Raw genomic sequence first — 20,593 nt, 5'->3', positions numbered from 1 at the left:
CTCACTCTCCGCAAAACACACACACACTCACACACACACACGCACACACGCACACACACACGCACGCACGCACGCACACAACACACGACACACGACACACGACACACGACACACACACACACACACACACACACACACACACACACACACACACACACACACACACACACACACACACACACACACACACACAAACACCATAGTACGAATGACCACGCGGACAAGTTTTGCAGAGGCACCAGGTAAAAAAAATCAGAGAGAGAGAGGGAGAGAGAGAGAGAGAGAGAGAGAGAGAGAGAGAGAGAGAGAGAGAGAGAGAGAGAGAGAGAGAAAGAGAGAGAGGGGGGCTAACACGCACACGCACGGAAGGACACACACACGGTGAATTTAATCTGTACATGCAACGCACGAGAAAACAATATATTTAAATGAGTTGATCAATTAATGTCTTTATTTGGTTTGTAGGATTTCCGCATGACGTGTTTTCACATGACCCCAACATAGAACTTATAACGATAAATGTGACAACATTTTGGAAATATAGGACTACGACACACAAATGCAATAACGAGTTGGCTTCACACACCGTTTCCTAGACACACATCCACTGCAAGCAGACCACACAAACAAGCAGTGGTAAGATTATACAATGTTTATTAAATATCAAAAAAGTACAAAACAAGCATGAGCTCCCATCGGGGTACATACGTATAGGCCTATCCGACCATAATATGCTACAAAGATTTCCATGAGACATTTAATGAGTCACGGTGGCTCAAATGTTTACGGAATTATTTGTCATTAATTATCCTATTATTTTATTAATCATATCCGTCATTTTCAACCGACGCAAAATATACGAATCACATGTTCACCAAGGTGCGTACAATGTGAATAATATCCAAGACAGACCCAATAGGCTTCACAACGTGCCAAAAAAAGAAACCGCTTTTAACTTTTTGGGGGGTCCTCACAGTGGAAGGAGGACTACTACGCTGCAGGCCCTCATAGTTATGAGTGAGATATTACTGGGTTGAAATGATCAGGTCAAAGCGGTGCGTTCAAATCCTATCCCTTCAACAGAAACGGTGTGCTACATCCTAGTGGTCGCTGAAAGCAATGGGCTGAACCTATGGTGGAGGGCTTTAGCTCCCCCCCCCCAACACACACACACACACACACACACACACACACACACACACACACACACACACACACACACACACACACACACACACACACACACACACACACACACACACACACACACACACACACACACACACACACACACACACACACACACACACACACACACACACACACACCCAGAGCCACAGCGAGGGCAACCTCCCCTAACAATTGCTCTGGCGATGGAGGACCGAGACTCCTAGAATATGATGGCGGGTCAGCATTTTGTCATACGTGAACTTTAACACGCTTTGAACGGAAGACGTCTTCGCACGCGGGTCAGATCAGAACGAAGAGCGTCTCTTTTTAGATTAATCTGCGAAGTGTGCAAAAGGCTACTACGGGGAAAGCGCCCCGATCAGCGCCCTGTCTCGCCTACAGGCGAGCTGAACAGGCTCGGGAAGGGAATAACTTTTACCACCCCCCCCCACACACACACACACACACTCACCCACAAGTTATCATACCGAAACAACTGAAGCAAAATCGGCATTGGGACCTTTTGACTCGACTCGATCAAATCAACTTTTTTTTCCGCGCGCCGTAGCGGAGATGTTCGGTGGAGACTCCGCGTCTTGGAAGACGCGCCGTGGAGCCGCTGCGAGGGGACGCTGCGCTACTCTGGACCCGGCGGAGGAGCAACACTCAGAGACAACTTTACTCGTCCGATCCGCTCGAGTCGCCTATCACTTCATCTCCGAGTGTCCATACCGAAAGAACTTTAAATTGTAATCGTTTTTTACTTGACCCCTTTTTTTTTTCTTTTTTTTTTTTTTACAATCCATTCGAAGAAAAATACTTTGGGACACACAAAAAAGTAATGTAGCCTAATGAAGATAGGAGAAGTGTGAGACACTGAGAGCAAGAGACATTAACTAAATATCTATTTTTAAAAGGAGCCCAGGCCGATGGAGAACACATAGCCTACACGTCGGGGAGTCAAGGAGCACACAGCCTACAGCGACAAGGAGAGGAGCGGGGAGAGGAGCGACGGTGAGACCTCGTAGTCCGTGGAGCGCCCATCACCGCGAGAAGAGAGAAAAAAAACACACAAAAAGCTGACCTTCCGCGTTGAAACCCCCCCCCCCCCCACACACACACACACACACACACACACACACACACACACACACACACACACACACACACACACACACACACACACACACACACACACACACACACACACACACACACACACACACACACACACACACACACACACACACACACACACACACACACCCACACTCCCCCTCCCTGAGTGCTGGGCGTAACAAGCGAGTTCGGTGTGTTGGAGGAGCAGGAGGTGGACGGTATGAGAAAAGAGGCAGATCCTCTCCTTTCAGACGTGAGAGTGAAGCACCTAATTGCTTAGTCCGTCCCTCATTACCATATCCAATGTAGAGTTTGCTGGACTCTGGCCAATCTGCTCTCGCTCACATGGTACCATTCATCGCGATGCATTATTCACTATCATAATTATATAGCGACATGCGCAATCCACACGGCAACAGCAACACCAGCTAATTTCCGTCATTTTTTTTTTTTTACTACCAGACTATTTGCGAACATTTTTTTCACCCACTCGCTCGCAGCAGCAGCTGATGTATCTGCAAAAAGCAGCGACATCTCGCCGCGCAGCAACAGCAGCATGTCCCGTCGCAAGCAAGCCAAGCCGCAGCACCTCAAGTCTGACGAGGAGGACCCCGCACTCGGAGGAGTCCTCTCTGAGAATGGTGAGTGTTGTTTTTTATCCACAACAAATAGTTGACTTTGTGTTTTGGTGATGCGATGTGTAATAAGTTAGTTAAAGGCACGTTTTGGTTTTTTACTTTCATCTGGTGCGGGGCAGCTTAAAGTGTGTCCGCTGGTCGGACAGTTGGGATGGGGAGAACACCTTGGTTTGAGTGGGATAAATAGTTGCGTTTTAGGGTATGGACTTTGCGATGGCAGTGTGTTGTGACATGGGGGTGTATTTGGTTAACTCTGTTTTTTTTTGCTTCGAGTTTTCGTGTATGCTTTTCTAACTTATAAACAAATTGAAAATAATTTTCAACGCGATCAACTTAACTCACCGCAGAGCTTCGACTTAATAGACATGACTTGCTGATGCGATATGCACCTGGACTTAAATTAACTTAAGGTCATTTAAGACAAAACCGGCCTATACTGCATTTATTATAACGATGTAATTAGTAATTCTGGTCAGGTCTGAGAGTCATTTTAAATCAATTATTTAATTTAAAATAATACATTGGGTAACATTTCCGAACCCTTTTCCACCAGTCTGTCACCTTCATCCAATAACGTGCGCCCATAATATCACACAAACACTGCGTGTATAAGTATTTTTAGAGGAAACGTTTACGAATTTATTAACTGAAAATGTATATTTTGTGTAAGCAACAATTATATTTTTATAATGGCTTTATTATAGGGCCTATTGCCCGCAATACGCCTCGGACAATAACCTCCTTTCTTGGTCTAAAAGGAGATAAATGCACGCAAGGTCCTCGGACTGCGTTCTTCTCCTGAGATTGTTTCTCTTTACACCGATGTACACACCTCACTCTTTCCGTTCTGCGATATTTCTTAGATTGCACGAGCCAAAATAACGTGCAATCTAACTCAATTCATGTGCACTGTCTTTAAATTTGGGCAAAGATCTGATACATTTCTTTATGCCTACGTTTTTGTTGCATATTAGGTATATTAGGTCATTACGTCATATTCTTTCTTTTGTTTTGCGATATAAGCAGAGAAAGATAATATACGCGGATGGGACTTTAAGACTAAGAATCAACGTATCTTATAGGCTATCCATTTTTTAAATAATCTGTAGTAAAGTAAAAAAAACTCACTGATAGGACAGAATGTTTTTAATACTGAGTGTGATATTATTAATTTAACATTAGCTATTGTTGTTTTGTTTTTAAATGGATGAATAGTTTGAATTGTATCGTTCTAGGCCTACAAAACTCTTATTGAGTGCCTATAGTCGCTGTGCATTTTCAACAAATCACTGCCATGATATGCAAGTTTGGCCCTTTTAGGCCACCACACATAAGCCCTTTTGTGGGATCTCTTTTGAACTGAAAGGCATGATGTAATCTCAAGGGAGCAGTTCTCTTTACATGAGGAAATGTTTGTATAAGAAGGGGTCGCTCTGATGAGGATGAGGCATCGCTCTATTTGATTTATGCTGAACTAAATGCCTCTGCACAACATCGAGGTTCTGTGCTGAATTACGTTTGAGGCCTTTGTTTTGCTACGTTATATTTTGTATTTTAATATTATCGACAATCAGATGTTTCTGTCAGACCAAATCCTCTTATCTGTTTTTGTAGGGGAAATCCCATATTTGATTCAGTTTGAAGACATATGCTACACATTTTAATGGAAGTCTAATCGAAGACCTCATTATGTAATTTATTATACTGTGGGACGGTACTTTTCTAATGGCATACACAACATTAAGAGAGAATGAATTCGAGGGCTATCTGTTTAATAAACAAATGTAAACATGCAGAAACACATGCACACTCTCATTCACATTCACACATGTGTGCATGTGCGCATACACACAAACACACATACAGACACACATACAGACACACACACATACACACACACATACATTAACTTCACACAATGCACTTGCGTAAAAATGACAATGCTGAAAAGCATTAGTGTGAGAACAGCCGACATGCATTCACATTTGAATGAAATTGAGTTGATGTGGAATGTAAAGTAGAAGCCTGGCCCATCTTTGTTTTAAGGAATATACTGGTGTTCTTGTTGTCTTGGGAGACACTGCAACAAGACAATCCAAAGCCTTTGGCAGAGAACAGTATGCCCATACGGACCACTCAAATAAATACTGTCTTTCATTCAAAGTTACCTTGGAGATATTCAAAAAATGCCAAACTCAATGAATTGCTATAGGAAATGATGAGAGTGCTTTGTGTTTTCTACTGTCGTTGTGAGACGGCAATAGTTTGCCCTTCTCCTGCTAATGCAAATAATATTTTTTAGGGATCCACATGATCCAGGCATAGTTTATACAATGGCACATGCTTTTCATTAATTTAGTGGGAAAATATTTGTAGCACAAGATATCATTGTTTGATACACGTCCTTTTGCAATGATCAAGAGTCAAGAATTAACGTGTGCACAGGTGTCTGTCACAAATTCTGATTTGTAATAAACTGCTTGAATGAAAGCTTTATTTTGGTAAAATACTGATTTTTTTAACAAAAAATAACAGATTATTTGAAGAAATTACAAGTATATATTATGATACATTATAATTCAAGTTTTTCTTGTATTATTTACCTATTGTAATATTTTTTCTAAAATGTACTACTTTTCCGGTTAGGTTCTTTTTTTTCCGATATATTTTTTGTTCCTATACACTCTGTTGTCGTCCAGTGAGACAAATTAGGACCCTTGTTTTCCGCGCCGCCTCCCATGAAAAGACAAAATAGCATGAGGTGTCAATGAGCACACATCTGTCACAAACCCACCCCTCCTGCACCCCCCCCCCCCCCCCCTCCCACCGCAACAACCGCAAACAAACCATCACCCACCAACCACCCTCTTCTCCCCCTTCTCTCCTGACCCCCGCGGAGCTCCCGGACACTCTCCCAGAGGGTGGCAGGCTTAAAGGAGCGCGATTACACCCCTCGCTGTCTTAACCTTCGCCTGCCCCGACCGGGTCCAGGCCCTCCTCTCTGTGTCAGGCTCATTGTACAATTGGAACATCTGTGGCGTTGACCTTGTCGCGCATAGAGCACCCGTGCCCTGGAAAGTGTTAACAGTGACAGGCTTTTCATCTTTTTGGCACTTGCTTCTTTCTCTTTCTCTCTGTGTGTGTGTGTCTCTCTCTCTCTCTCTCTCTCTCTCTCTCTCTCTCTCTCTCTCTCTCTCTCTCTCTCTCTCTCTCTCTCTCTCTCTCTCTCTGTCCCTCTCTCTCTGTCTCTGTCTCTCTCTCTCTCTGTCTCTCTCTCTGTCTCTCTCTCTCTCTCTCTCTCTCTCCTCCTCTCTCTCTCTCTCTCTCTCTCATCCTCTCATCTCTCTCTCTCTCTCTCTCTCTCCTCTCTCTCTTTAGTCATTCTGAGCTCCTTGGTCCTCAGGGAGGGGAAGTGTGTGTGTGTTGGGGGGGGGGGGGTTGGGGGCCGACACTGCTGGTGGGAAGATGGACGCAGACTTTGCATGCACAGGATTTGCAAGCTGTCCTGCGGTACACACATTCAGTGCTTGCACGCACACACACCCTTTCTCTATCAAATACACATGCACATGCACACACTCACTATACACACACACACACACTCACGCACGCACACACACACACACACACACACACACACACACACACACACACACACACACACACACACACACACACACACACACACACACACACACACACACACACACCACACACACACACACACACACACAGACGTTTGTATGTCATTAAAAAGAAACATAAAGGGGAATTTTGTTAAATGAACAACAGTCATTCATATTTTCTCCAACATCTCCATATTAAAGCCTATTTCCTAAACAGTTTGTAGAAGCACATTCAGAAACCCACTCTGAGGCGGACATGTATCGACCGTTGAGGAGTAGCGGAGAGACATATTGTAAGCAGGTTGTAGCTAACAGGGACAACACGGAGGTTCCCTAGTCCTCTTCCAGCGAGGCTTTGTTTGCCTTTTATTTTAATCCCCCCAGCAGCACCAATAGTGGAGGTCTCTGGACCACCCATACAGGCATACTCAAGATATCCCCAAACATTCAAATCTGGCTCTTAATTGCTACCCAGAATTCACAACACACATCCAGGCGAGATAACGTGAGAGAAAAATCACAGAGTAGAAAAAAAAGCTAATATCAAATCGCAAGAGAAGCATTCCCTTGAACATAAGATAATCCTTTTTTTCACCGTGGAAAAACCTATCAAGGATAAACCGTTTTTTGGCTAACTTGCTTGCCTCAAAATCATACTTTCTTGTTGTTGATGTATTTGTAGTTTCAAGTCATATGCAGTTACGTTCTGCTTGTTTCTGGGCCTTCCATTTGATTTCAAAAGTAAAACATAAAGCAAATGCGATGACTGGAGAGACAAAGACAGCATCTCCACGGTCCTCCAGGACAGGGTGGCGTCACTGAATACTGTATCGCTGTGGTGCTGCGTATACAAACAAATCATTAATGTTTTGGCTGCAACACATCTGCGAGGAACTCGCCACAAAGACCCCTCTGTTAGCGCAGAGATATGACTGTACCATGCTCTGCGTCGGGGGCTGAGTGTCTGCTAGGACGGTGGGACGGGGAGGAGGGGCTCTGCGTAGCTCGTGAGAATCTGTCTCGTCGGGGCCTGCAGGTGTGATGAGAGCGTGTGGCTCCGTGGTCAGATGCCTGGAGGAGAGAAGGAGGAGAAGGAGGAGGAGGAAGAGGCTTGCACCCAGCTGTAAGCTCTCTAGCGGGGGCTACAGAGCTTAGCATAGAAGATAAGGGGACGCTCCTGAGAGGAAAACAAAACATCAGCCGAAACAAAGATGTTCTCCTCAAGATATTGACATGCTAGCCCTGACCAAAGCTGGTAAATAATGCAAAATCTCAGCGATGAAGGAAAACTCGACCGATGTAATTGTACTTTGTTGAACCAAGCGGGGTCTCTTATTTGCCCTCCACCCTACCCCTCCTCTCGTACAGCTGGGCGCGGACCTATAGCAGTCCTTGTTAAGGGTCCTGGCGTCAGGCTTGCAGGTCTAACAGAACCCATAGAGTTGGCTGGGCCAGGAACAATCAACGTTCCTGACACTCCGTCTGCTTTCTTATGACATTTTTAGCATGCCAGGATTGGTGCTAATTCAATTCGCATTATCTCTGAACAGCTTTGGAGAAAACAAATACTTTGCACACCTCACTTAATTGACATACCCGCTGTTTGATGAGAAACATGCTGTCTTCTTTTGCTGTATGATTTACATCTCTTGTTATCAGCGTTGTTAACGCAGTCATTAGTAACCTTAGTACCTGACTTCCTCCACCGCTCCACCTTACTGTGTGTGTGTCTCTGTGTGTGTGTGTGTGTGTGTGTGTGTGTGTGTGTGTGTGTGTGTGTGTGTGTGTGTGTGTGTATGTGTGTGTGTGTGTGTGTGTGTGTGTGTGTGTGTGTGTGTGTGTGTGTGTGTGTGTGTGTGTGTGTGTGTGTGTGTGAATGTGTGTGTGTGTGTGTGTGTGTGTGTGTGTGTGTGTGTGTGTGTGTGTGTGTGTGTGTGTGTGTGTGTGTGTGTGTGTTAATGTGTGTGTGTTAATGTGTGTGTGTTAATGTGTGTGTGTGTATGCGTGTGTGTTTGTGTGCGTTTCTGTATGGGTGCATGCATTCATGTATGTGTGTGTTTTTGTGCGTACCCAAGTGATTACGTGTGTGTGTTTGTCTGTATGCATGTGATTGCATGGGTGTGTGGGTGTGTGTGTGTGTGTATGCATGTGATTGCGTGTTTTTATCCTCTCAAGTGTATCTGGAAATTGTTTTCGAGTTGTGCGTTCATAATTGCTCTTTCTTTTCAATTCAACGCATGGTTCTGTGCCTTTCCCAGTGGAAAGCATGAATGCCTTGTGTGATATAATATGTAAGATTAACGGTTTCAGTTAGCATGCCAGAGATTGTTAAGCGTGATAGCTGATACGCACATTCAAAGTCCACAATCGCCCTATTGACAATGTTGAGCTGCGTATTTGCATCTGAGTAAAAGAAGAGACTTAAAGAAATGAAAAACGGATTGGAGTTTCACATGCCTTCCTTTCCTGTGCCATTGGAGAATCAATACCCTTACACACACACAGACACACAGACACACACACACAGACACACACACACACACACACACACACACACACACACACACACACACACACACACACACACACACACACACACACACACACACACACACACACACACACACACACACACACACACACACGCACCTCACCCTTTCTCCCTATCTTTTTCTCGCTTTTTTCTCGCACAGAAAGACACAGCCACAAAATGTCGACTCCATATAATGAGACATTCGTGATCCATTTTAAGGACCTGACCAACAATATTTATCTATGTGTGATTATTTTAAAGTAATTTAATAGATTTTAATACTGAAGTAATAACATTAATAAGTGCCCTTATAAATAAATACAGAATCTGTAAACTGTTTTGTATCTTGTAATTCCCAAAATAATTTCAGAATAATGTCGTAATATTTTAGCGTACAATTGTATATTATAATTCAGATTATTATTTTTATATCCTCTTTTAAAATGTATGAAGCAATATATTTTCAATAGCTTAATAAAAAAACAAAATCTCAAACAGTAAATTCTAAATCTAAAGGAGCTTTACAAAATACTAGAATATATATCAATATTATATAACATCCATGATTGTATAAACCCCAATGTGTCAAACAGAGACGCATATGTGTTTAAGCGAGCAGGCATGTTTGATTGTGTTTTGTGTTACATGTGCACATTCTATCGCGCATGCGTCCGCGAGGTCATAGGCATACAAAGGACCCCACTTGTAATTGTGCAACTGAATAAAAGAGATTGACAGTAATACCATTCTAATAACTAATCAGCTCAACTCAATGCCTACTCATTTGTGTTGACCTTTCAACCCTCAATTATGGAAATGAGCTCCGCTGTCCACTGCCCGGTTAAAGGACATTTCCCGGCCTGCCGTCATGGTCCCATTACTCTGCCGGTTATTTATTGGGTTTTGTTTAAGGATGTATGAGTTGGATTCTTTTTAGATTTATACAAATATTTTTAAAAAAGTAGAAATAATTGATGGAAATATTTTACTACCCTGCTTAAATTCCTTCCTTGTTTAAAAAGATACGAGAAGGGGACAGAAACAAAGAAAAAAAAGAAATTGCTTTATAAAAAGTCATGAAATTCCCCAACACAAATACAAATCAAACCCATTTCTTGATCTTAATAATTCAACAAATGCAATTAGATTACGTGTTCAGGCCCTCCCTGCCCCCTCTCCCTGCGTCCCTGCAGATGTGAGGACTGATGGCGTGCAGCTGCCCCTTCGTCTGCCTTTTGCCAGGCTGGTAATTATTAATTGATTGAGACACAGGACCCTAGTTGTATAACCCCAAATACGGGCCCACTGACGGACTCGCTGTAGGGCAGGATGCCTTGGATGCTCCGCGTAGGGAACTCAAGGCATCCATCCCTCTGCTTGTGTTTTATCTTCGTAAAATAGTTCAAGTTGCATACAATTATTACAGAAGTGTAATTGGTCTTTGATATTGTATACTGAGTTACAGAATTTATTTAAATCTATATATTTAAGATTCATGCTTTGCAATGACTTCACATTTCCAAAGCGGACAGTGGCCCTGTGTTAATTATTGGAAAGGAAATTTAGACTAGCGGCACAGTTTGGTGTTTTTCGTACAGGACTTTAGTCTTCATAACATTAATAACTTGAATTTAAGCTTACAGCAAGCATATTTCGGTCAACCAAGAGTTACCATGTGAAAAATTATGATGGAATCTTATTTCATTAGCTTTTCGTTTTATACTGACATCTCAACAAACACAGAAACACACACATACACACACACACACACACATACACACACACACACACTCTCACACACACACACACACACACACACACACACAAACACACACACACACACACACACACACACACACACACACACACACACACCCACACACACACACACACACACACACACACACACACACACACACACACACACACACACACACACACACACACACACACACACACACTCGAAAGCCAACCCTACAGCACATCCAGACACACACACACAAGCAAAATATGCCATGCGATGGCTTTGCACATATCCAAATAAATATACAAAATAGGGAATTTCTTTCATGGTTTTGATCAGGTGCAAACAAGGTCCATGATCGGGGCAGACGGGGCACACTCTGGCTTTTCTTTTGCCCTCTATGGTAGTCTCTGGAAGAGGAAGTGGCTTCCTACGGCCGTGATTATACATGTGTAACTAATCAGAAACATAGCTGCCATAGCATAGCATGTAATTTGTTAAGTCTTATTTCAGAGAGCATGAGACAGCCAGACAGGATATGTGGGAGTGGGGAGACCAATATATAGGGAGAGAGAGAGAAAGAGAGAATGAGAGAGAGAGAGAGAGAGAGAGAGAGAGAGAGAGAGAGAGAGAGAGAGAGAGAGAGAGAGAGAGAGAGAGAGAGAGAGAGAGAGAGAGAGAGAGAGAGAGAGAGATCTTTGTAAAATCTAGCGCAATGTATATATTTTGTGTATATACCTTTTGCTCATCACATTGATGTCAGATAGACTTTGAATTATATTATGAAATCATTAAACTAAGGTTTTATAAACTGTAAAATAAAAGGTGTGTGTGTGGTTGTGGTGGGTTGGAGGGGAATTATTTTTTTCTCTCTTTCTTGGATACTGCGCTTTAATATAATGTTACTAATACTAAGTGCAGAGACTAACACGTTTGAAATTCAGGTGGAAATGACTGGGCTTGATAGCAGAGGGGAATCCTAATGGGGCCATCAAAGACCTGATTTGTACTCAACAGATGAGGCGGCTGTGAATTGTATGAAATATTGGAAATCAATAGCTTCTATGGAATTTCATTAAGCCCAGTATCCACAATTGATAGGCCCTCATAATTTGATGGATTGCACAAAGAAAATTATTAGCTGGCTCTATGGAGAAGGAGGCAATGCGCAAAACTGGGTCTTGAGAATTGGTGAACTAGGGCAATTTGTTCAGCTTGTGAAAAAAGGAAAAGAAATATTGATTTTGTTTATGTTAAAAGAAAGAAAAAACAGAGGTTAAACCTTTGCTGGACTGCACTACAAAATATGTGTGCACACGGTTGATTATTCATGATTCTTTTCTCTTCCCTCCCCCCCTGAACCCAACCCCCTCCCTCTCCTCCCTGACCTCTGTCACTCCGCAGCCCATGGAGAGGTGCTGGACGACGCTGACAGTGGAAACGAGAGCCGCAGTGGCAGCGAGGAGACCCATGTGTGTGAGAAGTGCTGCGCTGAGTTCTTCAAGTGGTCCGACTTCTGTGAACATTTGAAGAGCTGCACCAAGAACCCGCTGGTGCTCATTGTAAATGAGAATGAGGGCACGCCCGATCCTCCCCAGGAGTACCCTGTCGAGCCCTCCCCTGAACCCAGCTGCTCCAGCGAACAAGCGGACAGCGACGAGCCCGGAGAGGGCAACCACAGCACGGCCGGAGACATCGATGAGGTCCCAGAGTTGACGGGCTTCGAGGGGGGTCGGCGCCCTGGAGAAGGAGGACGACGCCATGGAAGTGGAGCTGTCTCCTGAGAAAATCTTGGATCCTGAAGAGCAAGACATGTCCCCTGAGCCTGAAGGCTGCCTACCTCTGCTCAGTGACGCATCCCCCTCCCCTGCCACCGGCTATGCTATGCCTAGCACCAACGTCACCCTGGAGACGCTGCACGGCACTCGGGTGGCCGTGGCTCAGTTCTCGCAGAGCGTGAAGGCTGCAGTGGGCAGTGGCGTCTCCACCATGGCCATTCCCATGATCCTGGACCAGCTGATGGCCCTCCAGCAGCAGCAGATCCACCAGCTGCAGCTGATAGAGCAAATACGTAATCAGGTGGCGCTGATGAACAGACCGTCATCCTCCCAGCCGGCTCTCAACCATCACACACACCACAGTACCAATACTGGGGCCCAAAGCGCTCCCTCTGTCGGTGGTCCGTCGATACCAAGCCAGCTTCAGATTCACAGCTTCATCACTCCTCCGGTCCATCAGCTACCAATGAGATTGCCAGCTTCTCTCGGTGGTCCAGGCCCGTCCTCTCTGACCTCAGCAATGGATGTGCCGCTGTCAAACACACCGCAGAGCCAGCCGTCTCTCAACTCTCTCAACTCTTCAGTGCCCAGCACTTCCTCAAACAATTCGGCCTTCCCACCAACCAATGGCAGTGTTCTTTCATCTCTGCTGCCATCCATCTCATCCTCCGGCTCGAATAACATCAACAATGGTAGTAGTTTGACCGCAAGTGGCAGTGGAATCAGTAGCAGCAGCTCAGCCCTCCCCAGAAACACCACCACACCTCCATCGCTGAGCCACAGCAGTCTGCTAAGCTCAGCCTCCAACCTACCACTGATATCTCACAGCTCTTCCAGCAGTGTGATCTTCCCCAACCCGCTTGCCAGCATAGCAGCAACGGCCAATGCTCTGGACCCACTCTCTGCTCTGATGAAGCATCGCAAGGGAAAACCCCCCAACGTGTCTGTGTTCGACACAAAACCAAGCTCCGAGGACCCATTCTTCAAGCATAAGTGTCGATTCTGTGCCAAGGTGTTTGGTAGTGACAGTGCCCTGCAGATCCACTTGCGCTCGCATACTGGTGAGAGGCCCTTCAAGTGTAACATATGTGGCAACCGCTTTTCTACCAAAGGCAACCTCAAAGTCCACTTTCAGAGGCACAAAGAGAAATATCCCCACATTCAGATGAACCATACCCTGTGCCAGAGTACCTGGACAATGTACCCACTAGCTCAGGCATTCCCTATGGCATGTCTCTGCCGCCAGAGAAGCCTGTTACCACATGGCTAGATAGCAAACCAGTCCTGCCCACCATCCCTACCTCAGTTGGGCTTCAGCTTCCTTCCACTTTGCCAAGCATGATGGGAGGTTTTGGTGAGTCTCCAAGCCTCACCCCACTCAATAGATCACCTCAAAGAACTTCTCCACCCTCAAGTGAGTGTGCATCTCTCTCACCGAATATCCTCACTGACTCTGGCATGACCACTTTGTCACCCTCCCCAAAACCAAGCCTAGGGAGCGATCCTCCTCCTCTCCTGAAGCCTGAGGGTATTCACCTTCCCCCAACTTGCTCAAGACCTGGGGAGAACACCTACACGAATACCACCGTGACTCAAGTAAACCTTTCCACAAATGTCAGCTCTACCACCTTGTCTAGCAGTGGTCAGGTACCTGAACCAATCTCAAATCCTAATCCTGTGTCCCACCCAGTCCTTCCCATGCTCTCAGATCAGTTCAAGGCCAAGTTTCCCTTTGGAGGCCTCCTAGATTCTATGCAAACATCAGAGACCTCAAAATTGCAGCAATTGGTTGAAAACATTGACAAGAAAATGACAGACCCAAATCAATGTGTGATCTGCCATCGTGTCCTGAGCTGTCAGAGTGCACTGAAGATGCATTACCGGATCCACACTGGCGAGAGGCCCTTCAAGTGCAAGATATGCGGGAGGGCGTTTACCACAAAAGGGAACCTGAAAACACACTTTGGTGTCCACAGGTCCAAACCTCCACTTCGTGTCCAGCACTCCTGCCCAATATGCCAGAAGAAGTTCACCAATGCTGTTGTGCTTCAGCAGCACATCCGTATGCATATGGGCGGGCAGATTCCCAACACTCCACTGCCCGAAAGCCTACAGGAGATGGACACAGACCTTTCCTTTGATGAGAGGAGCTTGGACGCAATGAGCAGTTATGATGATGACCTTCTGGATGAGATGGAGCAGGCAATGGATGATGAAGATGACCTGGGGGGAGTAGACATCGACAGTTCCAAACCATATTCCCCTGGCTGCTCACCGCCCACCTCTGTCATCTCAAGCATTGCAGCTTTGGAAAACCAGATGAAGATGATTGATTCCACTGCTAACATGAGCCACTCGTTCAGTCACAAGCTTTCACAGAATGGCAATGGCTTTGCAGGGGAGGGGGATTTCTTCTCTCATGACAACTTTTCTGGAGTAGGAGCTATTGACGGTCAGAGCTTGGGGAGTCCAGCCCTATCGGAGTCCTCTGACTCTTTGCAGCACCTGTCGCCAGCTCACAGCCATTCAGAGAGTCTCCATCCAAAGTCCCCCATGACACTTCACATTAACAATGGCGGTGGTGCCTCAACAGCCGAAGAAGGGCAGGAGATCCATATCCCAGTGGCAACAGTTAAGTCTGAGAAATCGGAGACTCCCTCTCCGCTCCCTGCCTCTGAAGGCACAGGGGCTCTGGACCTGACTGCCACTCAACCTGGCAGGCATTTCATCAAGGATGAGAGCCACTTCAACATGCTGTTCCTCAGTAGAGACAGAGGTATGTACAAAACAGTTACCTCTGGGGAATCTAACACTTCCCATTATTTGTGAATGAATGTAAATATTGACATATTTGTTAACCTCATCATTCAAATGATGAGGTGATCAAATATATATATATATATATCAACTAATGAGACTCTCATCTTTCCTCAGGCCTCAATCCTCCAAATCTGGCAAGCACAGCGTCTAACATGATCAAAATGGAAATGAACGGACATGGTAAGACGATGTCGCTGACGGACAGCCCCCACCTGCCCCTGGGCATCCAAGTTCCAGCCGTGGCACCCCAAACAACCATGAGCCCCAGCATCACGCCAATGCTCGCCCCACCACCTCCGCGGCGCACACCTAAGCAGCACAACTGCCACTCATGCGGGAAGAACTTCTCTTCAGCCAGTGCCCTGCAGATCCATGAGCGCACACACACGGGCGAGAAGCCGTTTGGCTGTTCGATATGTGGAAGGGCTTTCACCACAAAAGGCAATCTAAAGGTAGGTTCGGCTACAGTGGAATGCATGTCACTAAACCTTTTAAAATTGTGCAGAAATTGGAAAGTGTCCTTCCTCACATTCACCATACATAGTTTCTATCTTACTTCATCCACAGAATACATGTAACATTTACAGACAAGCCAGCATTACAATAGATATTTGCATATGTTCTTAATATTTGATGGTGTTTCCCTCAGGTTCACATGGGGACACATATGTGGAACAATGCCCCCGCCCGCAGAGGTCGACGCCTGTCCGTGGAGAATCCCATGGCACTGCTGGGTGGCGATGCCATGAAGTTCAGTGAGATGTTTCAGAAGGACCTGGCTGCTCGGGCCATGAACGTCGACCCAGGCTTCTGGAACCAATATGCGGCCGCCATCACCAATGGCCTGGCCATGAAAAACAATGAGATCTCAGTGATCCAGAATGGGGGCATCACCCAGCTTCCCATTAGCCTAGGGGGAACTGGAATGCCTTCCCTCGGGTCGATGTCTGGAGGGATGGACCGGGTGCATGCTGACCGTAGCCCTCCGATGACAGGCATGGAGAAGGCTGGACTTGAGTTGGGATCCACCCGACCTTTCTCCAGGTTCATGGAGGAGAACAAAGAAATCGGAATCAATTAAAGACTTGCCAGTGTTATTACAAGGTAGGCTTTGAAAAAGTCTGAAAGTAAAAAGAAAAAAAGAAACTGCTAATACAGTTTGAACTCATACGTACTATATTATGTACAGCTGAAGTAATTTCTTTGTTTGATTTTGGAAATATAGTATTTAGTATTCATTAGAGGTCTTTGCCTTTCCCTCATTCACCTCCTTGATATTTCGCCCATATGAAAAATACTTTGTCTCTTGTTTGAGAGTCTGTCGTCTTGCAAGATTTGCATGGTATTCATTGGTTTCTATCAGTATGTTTGACTGCTTTTAGGAAGAAAAAAACTGTATACTGTCTCATTTGTGATCAGAAAGCATCATATTTGAACAGGACTTAAGCAGGCGGGGTGAGAGCTTGGCATAAGGACTACATGCTAAAGTCCTGTTTGGAAAGCGCTACACGATTGCTCCTTTTTAAATAAGGGCTAGGGATAAATTGAAGAAAGGACTGAAATGAACTGTTTCTGTGTTCGCCTGGTAATTTTTTCTCACAAACTAGAAAACTTGAACAAAAAAAGGTTTGAACTATTTTAATCTTTACATTTAGTCTCCCAGCATTGTCTTATAATATTGTCCTGTGTCTTTAGTATTTATAATATTGACAAAAAGCGGGTATACAAAATATATTTAATGACCCAGGCATTTTATTGATCCATTTTTTTCTAAAATGCAGGCTTCGCTTATGAATATCTCCTTCAATAAAGATGACCTGTCATTCAACAGATAAAAAGGTTGATTATTTTTTTTGTGATATCTTTAGAGAGACTATGTGAGACATGGTACACGGTAAAAGGGGAGAGATATCTAAAGCTGCTATGAACACAACCCTGCTTTTAACCTTTGTAAAAAGAGAAGAAAAATATCCTTTGGAGAAATATCTATGTATAGAAATACAGACAAATCTAAGAACAGGTATGCATATTTTGTATCACATAAAAATAGACATCATGAGTTGGGAGTATTTGTCATGTTTGTGAATGCACTTTTTAAAACGAGACGTTTTGTCTGTGAGTTACCGTTAACCTTTTGACTGAGCTATCTATCACGTGCTGTTAAAAAAAAAAAATGTTTCCAGCATACCACTCCTACAATTTGCAAAATTGGTTGTCTGTTGTTGCATCTGTACCACCCAGAGTGCAAACCCAACAATCAAAGCGTTCGTAAATAAAAAAAGACAACAGGTCACCCATGTTTAGTCGTGTCCTTCTGTGCATTGTTCTTCGCATATTTGTATTACATATTAGATATAAGTACAGCATCATCAAAATAATTTTCCAGAGAATAGTCAAATAAATATACCATATACATTTTGTAATATCTGTTGTATTGTTCATTTGGTGAAGTGAACAATATGTAGTTCATTTGTTGAATAGCTTTTTTTTTTGCTACAAGTCAGCCACATACAATTCTTACAAATCAATTTTATTAGTTATTATTTCAATTTATTAATTTAAAAGAGGCTGTTATGTACAAACACATAATTATGTTTAATGGTGGTTCAACTTAACAAAACATTGTTTAGAAAAGGTTCTTCAAATATATAATTTAAATACAATATTCTAGAAAATAACGTGAATTGTCAATTGAGTTAAGACCTTTTGGGACAAATGGCTGGCGTTGACCTGTTCCAGAGATGGGCTTCGCTTTCCAGAAACGCAAGACTGCATGTGTGAGCCTGTAGAAGTGTATGCGTGTATGCAGGACTGTGCTACAGAGATGGTGATAATGGTAAATCCATTACTCTAGAAATAAATTTATATTAGCCCCCTGAATGTGACCACATAAGTCGCAATACAGACACCCCCCATCCTACAATGGTCTAATGTTATGTAATGCATGAGCAAATTACATTTTGGACACAATAACCACTGTAACTACACCCAGCAAACAATTTGACAATGTGGACCTGATGACTTGTAAAAGTGATTGCTTTGTTTGAGTGGCCTAACCGAGAACATGTGGCACCATCATAATACGTATGAGATAGGGACTGTGTTTGTCCTGACAACAATAAGTCTTGGGACGTACTCTGCCAATATGTCTGCAATGATAATTTTTGGATAAGTGGTTATTTTCACATCATATCTAAGTTGCATTCCAGTAATTCTGTGGCAGTTTGTAACTATGTGATACTATTGTGTCTGGGTTCACTCGTGGTCTCATAGAACAACCACACACACACACACACACACACACACACACAACACACACACACACACACACCACACACACACACACACACACCACACACACACACACACACACACACACACCACACACACACACACACACACACACACACACACACACACACACATATATATATATATATATAATCTTAATTTATTTAGTAATTCAGGGTAATTTAGAACGATGAACTTACTTATTAATAACATCGTAATTTAAAAATAAATTAATTTTATTTTTTCCAGAGTTTCATGCTTTCATAGACATTTCTGTACAACAAATGTACACACAGTTGGATATCATTTATCCTCGGAATCTCCCTTAAGCCCGTTCCTTGACCATGTATGGAGGTACTTTTTATGACATCCAACTCAGTTGCACCAGCGCGCTACCTGTCCTCGGAGAATGGCACGGCGTGAACCGGCAGAGACAGGCGTGGGGACGTTGCTGTGGGCTGTTTGTTTAATGCCCTGCCTACTGTGAAAGTCTACCAGAAACAGCCGCAGTAAATATCCCATTGATCCAGAGGCAGGGGGCCCTGCGATGATGTAGTGGCGAAGAGCCACTGGAGTAAATCTACCCGACAGAATCCAATCCCAATCTCAAGGCCCTGGGATCTTAGATAGGTGCTTTAAATCCAAAAGTGATCCTTTTTTGCACAACTTCTTTTCTTTTCGTTGTTCTTGCTCCTCCTTTCCTCCCCTCTCCCACCCTCCCCCCTGCTTTCTCTCTATCTGAGCCTGAAATCAATACACATTTCTTTCCTTCACTAGCTGTGCTTTACCTGTCTCAAAATATAACAGGCAATAAGGATTTCACGTTCTGGGCTTTGCTCTTACAATAAACACAATCTACCCCTCCAATTTAGTTAACTGTTAATTTTTACTGTGCCTGATTTAAATATGGTATTGTGCGTCCAAGAAAAACCTGTCAAATGAATGTACACCCCTGCTGGGATAGTTGCCATTCTCTTAAATGAAGGCCTGTACAGGAAGGTCTTGAATCCCCTTTTGGCGAGGGTTCACCTTTAAAGGCCAAGGAGCTGCCCACCTACTGCTTGGCTGCTTTCTTGGCCGCTCTGCGAGGAGTAGGTTTTCAAACAGGCCCGTAAAGATGACAAAGTTATGTTCTCCAGATCTCTAGCTATACGACTGGGTGGCTTGCACGTTCAGATTCTTTCCTGTATGGATTGGCTGGATGGATGGTGGATGAAGCATGTGGTAAAATAAGGTAAAATACCTTAAGACTTTTATTCTGCTCAGTATCAGTGCGACACATAGCCTCTGTTTGTGTGAGTGTGTGTGTGTGTGTGTGTGTGTGTGTGTGTGTGTGTGTGTGTGTGTGTGTGTGTGTGTGTGTGTGTGTGTGTGTGTGTGTGTGTGTGTGTGTGTGTGTGTGCGTGCGTGCGTGCGTGCGTGCGTGCGTGTGTGCGTGTGTGTGTGTGTGTGTGTATGTGTGTGTGTGTGTGTGTGTGTGTGTGTGTGTGTGTGTGTGTGTGTGTGTGTGTGTGTGTGTGTTTCTGTATGCATACTGTATATCAGTCTTACAAATTACGTTGACGATTGCACCTCTTTAGATATTGTATATTCAGGGGAATAGGACAAAGGGTCTACGCCGTGCAAGTTCAATAATAAAGCGTAGCGTAGACCTTTTTTCAAGTCAAGAGTTTTAGTTTTCAAAGAGTCCTCATCCTTGTTTTAACTATGCAAGGTCAACAGCATTTTCATAGTCAAGGTGAGGATGGGCTTATCTTGCGCAGTTTTCAGCAAACATGTTTTTTCACCACAAAAAAAACACACAAAAACCAACCAATCAATGATTGTGGGGATCCCAGAGTGGCTGTACACCTCAAAAGGAAGAAGTCATCAAT

General features: G+C 44.1%; 1 protein-coding gene across 1 annotated transcript; it reads left to right on the top strand.

Annotated features, from left to right (window-relative positions):
• Window positions 1-2,431: 2,431 nt before the first annotated feature.
• sall3a (spalt-like transcription factor 3a) lies at window positions 2,432-16,585 on the top strand. Its single transcript, XM_056602126.1, is given in 6 exon segments — window positions 2,432-2,930; window positions 12,235-12,560; window positions 12,562-13,774; window positions 13,777-15,384; window positions 15,543-15,880; window positions 16,078-16,585. Coding segments are annotated over 6 exon segments (4,002 nt in total). The 5' UTR covers window positions 2,432-2,845; the 3' UTR covers window positions 16,510-16,585.
• The last annotated feature ends 4,008 nt before the right edge of the window (window positions 16,586-20,593 follow it).

This window comes from Gadus chalcogrammus, chromosome 11 (assembly GCF_026213295.1).
Source record: "Gadus chalcogrammus isolate NIFS_2021 chromosome 11, NIFS_Gcha_1.0, whole genome shotgun sequence".
NCBI classification, from domain to species: Eukaryota; Metazoa; Chordata; class Actinopteri; order Gadiformes; family Gadidae; genus Gadus; species Gadus chalcogrammus.
Note: the sequence above shows the minus strand (reverse complement) of the source record. Positions and strands in the feature narration are given on the sequence as shown.